The following is a 6,000-nucleotide window of genomic DNA, read 5'->3' as shown; positions in this document are numbered from 1 at the left end:
GATGGGCATGGGGGAGGGCACTTGTTGGGATGAGCACTGGGTGTTATATGTAAACCAACTTGACAATAAACTATTTAAGAAAAAAAATAGAATAAATATTTTTCAAAACTGATGACCTCTTTGTAAAATATATAACCATCAGATTTTTCTCTTTAAAAAACAAAACAAAACGAAAACAAAAAACTAGTGTTGACTAAAGTTGTATAAGGCTAATAATGTGCCTTTCCTAAATGATACTTTGTTTTTTTAAAATAATGAAGAGAGTACCTTGTAAGAGCTCTTTGTAAAAGATTTGAGTATCAAACTCCCTGTTTTCTGAGAGATAATTTTTTGGGGAAAACCAAAACAGAGCAGCACCCTTCCCTTATAGTAGCCACCATACAGTGATAGAATGTATTTTCAGCATATGTTAAAATTTATCCATTTTAACTTTTTTTAAATATAGTATTATGCAAATAATCTCTGATGACATGGAATAGGTCATATAAATAAAACAACGTGAATGCCAAAGAGAGAATGTAGGAGAAGCACTTTATTCTGGCTTATTTAGAATTCTGATTGAGCACCTTTTAAAACTCCATTTATTTCCTGGAGAAGGATTGAAATTTAAAAAAAAATTTTTTTTGGAAAATAAGATATATAAAACCCAAGAAATTTATCAAAATGGCATTCTTCAGAAGATTTTTAATACTATTATTAAGTTATTCTAAAATTATAATAGTACTTATTAATGAAAATTTGTAACAGAGAAATAGAAAAGCCAAGGATTCTCCATAATTGGTAGGGAGGTTTTAAAGAAAATATATATTTTAAACAGCTTTTGTTTTAAAACATATATAAACACTAACAGTCATTTGGCCACCTTGGTTTAGTAGGTTTATTTGCCCTTTTTTAAAATTAATATAAGAAATTATGCACAAGAAATGCATAGTTTGTCATTTGTGCCAATGTACCTTATGATTGTACTAAAACTAACATATCCTGTAATATACCTGTTAAAGCTCTTAGTTACCTTTTAAAAATACTATGAATCATTTTAACACTGTCAGAACTCAGTACTGTGTTGTGCACTGTTACCCACTACTGTCTAGCCACTACTGTCACCCAAGTAGTTCTTCCTGTGAATGCTTCCACTGAATGGATAAAGTACTCAACGTAATTTAACTGAGTGGCCACGCTTGCTTTCTTTTTGTCTTGAATAATGTGGAATGAGCCTCATGTTTGTTTTGTGGTGTGCTTGATTTGCAGTGGATAAACTCACGCACAGTTGTGCTCTTGGACAGCGTGGAGAAGTTGCATGTGATTGATCGGCAGACTCAAGAGGAATTAGAAACTGTGGAGATCTCAGAAGTTCAGTTGGTCTATAATAGCAGCCATTTCAAATCCCTAGCCACCGGAGGAAATGTTAGCCAGGCGCTGGTAAGGGTAATCGATTATCTTAGTATTGCTTTGATAAACTTGGTATTTTGTTGTTGTTTGTTTTAGAAATAGGAACTGAGAAGTTAGTTAGGTGTTCCTTTAAAAGCCGCTAGATTGCATGTGTTCATCAGTAGTCAGGAATGTGAACTAAAATAGTAATTCCTGTTACCTTCTATTCAAAATTGTGACTAACAGAATACCAAAGAATTTAAACTTTTATACTAAATAAAATGAAATTGAAAATTTATGAGCAAAATAAAAGCAAAAATATTTTAGGAAGTTTAATATGGTGGCAGTAAGCCTGATAGATTTAAGGGGTGAATGACTAGAGACAAGTAGCCTGCGAGGCTTTGGAAGTACCTGGGTGTTGGTAAAAGCTGGAGCAGGTGTGGTGGCTGTGGACATTAAAAGGTGCAGCTGGCTTTGAGAGAAGGCGAGAAGGTTCTTTAGAAACAGGAGATAATGAAATGTAGGAGTTGGGAGAGAAGGAAGACGCAAAAGGATGATCTTAGTATTAATTTTACTGTATTCTAAGCAACCACAGTGATGGCCTGTAGCAATTTACACAGGCAGTTTACAGGTAAATTTCTTTGAATTGTGATCTCCTATTTCCAAAACCAATAATTTGTAAGCAGGAAATTTAGAGGCTTTCCTGGGTAATTTCTTGGAAGAAAAAAGTTAATGATGTTCATATTTAATGAGCATCTACTGTGTGATATGTAGCCATTCCTCACATCTCCCTGAGATATTTGAACTTCAGAGTTTAAAAAATATATAAAAGGGTCTTCCAACTTCAGTATTTAGAAACCAAGAAAATCCAGACTAAGAAATGGCAGTGCAGTAGAATTCACCAAAGAATAATTATTATCCCACACTTAGGTATTTTTTTGTGTTTGAATGGTTACTAAAAATGGTGTTTGACTTTGAACTTGTACGTTTGGTCAAGATGGATTAAAGGATTCTGGATTTACTCTCCCATATAGAGGGGGGAAAAAAAAACGTTTCAGGATACTAGACATCAGGTAATGAAGGGCAACAATCTCTGACAAAATGGGAAATAAATGGCGTAAGCCCTATCATTTTCATGGCTTCTAGCCTAGAGAGAGTTTCCAGGCTGTAGCTCAAGGTGAGGAACCCACTTGGAGTCTGAAGGACTCCATAAACTGAGACTATGAAAGACTAAGGTGGGTTGAATTACAGGACAGTGTACTGGGGAGGAGAGCGCCATACCTATGGTTCCCTTGGGTTTTCAGCAGACTACTTATCAGCAGATACATGTGGGGGAACTCTGGGAAAATTTGATAGGTTTGGAAGGAACTGTATCCAGTGCTCACACTGGCTTGCTTATACCAGCTAGAATGGAAAACTTCATGATTTTATGGGGCACTGGGTAGAATTCTCGGGGTAGCTTGCTTTGGGAGTTGGGAATAATTAGGACCAGAATAAACACTGTTCTGTTCCCCACTACAGATCTTAAAAACAAGACCAGAAAGAATCAAACTGTTTCCAAGTAACTTAACTACCTCACAAAACAGCATAGGAATATTTTTTTTGGTAATGTTTTATTTATTTGTTTGCGAGAGAGAGTGAGTGTGAGCATGGGAGAGGCAGAGAGAATTCCAAGCAGTCTCTGCACTGTTGGCCCAGAGCTGACATGGGGCTTGATCTCACGAACCACGAGATCATGATCTGAGCCAAAATCGAGAGTAGGACGCTCAACTGACTGAGATATCCAGGTGCTCCAACAAAGCACAGAAATATCCGTAGGAAAACAGATATCCAGAACCCAACAAGATAAAATTCACAGCATCTGCCATTCAGTCAGAGATTAGTAGGGAAGTAAAGAAGAAAAACACGACTTAGAGTGGGGAGACAAATTAATCAAAACTGACTTAGATTAGAAACAGGTGTTAGAATTAGCAGACAAGAATGTAACAGTTATTATAACTATAGTCCATATACCCAAAAAGTTAAGTAGTGACATGGGAGATATTTAGAAAGATATAAGTCCAATTTTTAGAGATAAAAATTACAGTATTTGAGATGAAAAATACCCTGGATGGAGTTAATGTCAGAGGGTAGAAAAACATTTTGGGAAAAAAACATTAGTGAACTTGAAGATATAGCAATAGAATCTATCCAAAATGAAATGCAGAAAATTAATTTAAAAAAAAATTGTAGCTGTGAGACACATTGAGTAGGCTAACATATGAGCAGTTGGAATCTCCGAAGAAAAGGAGAGGAGGGGCGCCTGGGTGGCTCAGTCATTTAAGCGTCAGACTTCAGCTCAGGTCATGATCTTGCGGATCATGGGTTTGAGCCCTGTGTTGGGCTTTGTGCTGACAGCTCAGAGCCTGGAGCCTGCTTCAAATTCTGTGCCTCTCCCTCTTTCTGTCCCTCTCCTGCTCACGCTCTGTCTCTCAAAAATAAATAAAAATGTTAAAAAAAAAAAAAAGTGAGGAGAAAAGTGGAAGAAATAATGATCAAAAACTTTCCAAAACTATAAACACAAATTTTCAAGAAGTTCAGTGAACCCAAGCACAAGTAAAATAAAGAAAACCGTACATAGATTTTTCAAAGCAAGTAGTAAAGAGAAAAATATTAAAGCAGCCAGAGAAAAAAGACACATTAAATGCAGAGGAGCAATAAAAAATATTAAAGCAGATTTCTCGTCAGAAACAATTTGAGCAGTCTCCAAAGATATACAAATTGTCAGTAAGCATAGCCAAGATGCTCAACGTTGTTAATCATTAGGGAAATTCATATCAAAACCACAATGAGATATTCACTTCATACCCACCAGGCCAGCTCTAACTAAAAAGGGAGACAAGTGTTGGTGAAGATAAGGAAAAAATGGGACTGTTATATGCTGCTGATGTAAAATGGTACAGCTGCTGTGGAAACATTTTGGTGGTTCTTTAAGATGTTAAACATATTCATAAGGATTCATTTGAGCAGTCCTCCTAGGCATATACTCAAGAGAAGTGAAAATATGTCCACACAGACACTTGTACACAAATGTTCATAGCAGCGTTAGTCATAATAGCCAAAAAATGGAAACAGTACAAATGTCTACCACTTGGTAAGTGGATAAATAAAAAGTGACAGCCATGTAATAGACTACTGTTCCACAATAAAAAGGATGAACTGTTGACACATGTTACAACATAGATGAACCTTTTTAAAAATACTATGTTAAAATACCATATGGAAAGATTGATTCTGTGAGATGTCCAGAAAAGCCATGTTTATGGAGATAGATGCAGACTAGTGGTTACTTGAGAGTGGGAGTGGGAATGAAGGATGACTGGAAATGAATACAAGGTGTCTTTGTAGATTGATGGAAATGTTCTAAAACTGGATTCTACTGATGGTTGGGCAGCTGTAAATTTATTAAAAATTATTGAATTATACATTTAATGAGTGAATTATGTGGTATATAAATTATACCTCAGCACTATTATTTAACAAGAGCAATTGACTGTTTAAAACAAAAATAATGTTTATGATGTAGAAGTAGTGTGTATGATGAAAATAGTACATAGCAGGGAGTAGGAGGACATAGAAGTATGTCATTGTAAGGATTTACATTATACATCAAATAGTATGATATTACTTAAATGTAGACAGAGAAGTTAAAGTTACATGTTGTAAACACTAGAGGAACCACTGAAAAAAAGATTTGTAACTAAATAAGTTAATAGTAGTGACAAAATGGAATGTTAAAAAATAATAAATTCAGTGAAGCCTAAAAAAAAGGGACAATATAAGTAGAAAAAACAGTTAATATGAAAATTAATCTAAACCCAACCACATCAATTACAGGAAATAGAAATAGTCTAAAGATTTCAATTAAAAGGCAGATTGTCAGACTGGATAAAGAAATGCAAGAACCACATCTGTGCTATCTACAAAACACATTAAGTACAAAGATCTAGGTATATTAAAAGATGATAGAAAAAGACATACCCTGCAAACTCTAATCATAATCACTAGATTTCAGAGTAGGAAATATTATCAGAGATAAGGAGATATTTCAAATTGATAGAAAGGGATCATAAGTAGATAAAACATCCTTCAAGATTTAAGCACCCAGTGTCAGACCTCCAATACATATGAAGCAAACACTGACAGAACTGAAAGGAGAAACTGACAAACCACAATTACACAAGCCTCCTGTCATTAATAGAATTAGTAGACAGAAAATCATTAAGGCTATGGAAGACTTAGACACTATTGATTGACCAGTTGACCTAAGTGACATTTATAGAATATTCCATCAAATAAAAGCAGGTTACAAACTTTTTTCAAGAGCACATGGAACATGTATCAATATAAGTTATATGCTAAGCTGTAAAACAGACTTTCATAAATTGTTGAAGGAATCATCAGGGTAAGCCTGGGAAGAACCCAAATATTTGGAATTTAAACCGCACTTTTATAAATAACCCATAAGTCCAAGAAGAAATCTCAGTGGAAATTGGAATATGTTTTAAACTGAATGAAAATGAAATTACAACATATCAAAACCTGGGGCCTACAGTTATATCAGTTTTTAAGAGTAACTTATAGCATTAAATA

The 6,000-nt window shown here is 34.8% G+C and overlaps 1 protein-coding gene across 1 annotated transcript in view; it reads left to right on the top strand.

Annotated features, from left to right (window-relative positions):
• VPS8 (VPS8 subunit of CORVET complex) overlaps positions 1-6,000 on the top strand; it is a 259,051-nt gene that overhangs the window by 49,977 nt on the left and 203,074 nt on the right. The window contains exon 15 of the mRNA XM_077754439.1: positions 1,249-1,419. Within this exon, the coding sequence (XP_077610565.1) occupies positions 1,249-1,419 (171 nt within the window). The remainder of the gene's footprint in view (positions 1-1,248; positions 1,420-6,000) is intronic.

This window comes from Crocuta crocuta, unplaced genomic scaffold, assembly GCF_008692635.1.
Source record: "Crocuta crocuta isolate KB4526 unplaced genomic scaffold, BGI_CrCroc_1.0 scaffold70, whole genome shotgun sequence".
Classification (NCBI taxonomy): Eukaryota; Metazoa; Chordata; class Mammalia; order Carnivora; family Hyaenidae; genus Crocuta; species Crocuta crocuta.
The sequence above is the reverse complement of the archived record's forward strand: the minus strand, read 5'-3'. Positions and strand labels throughout refer to the sequence as shown.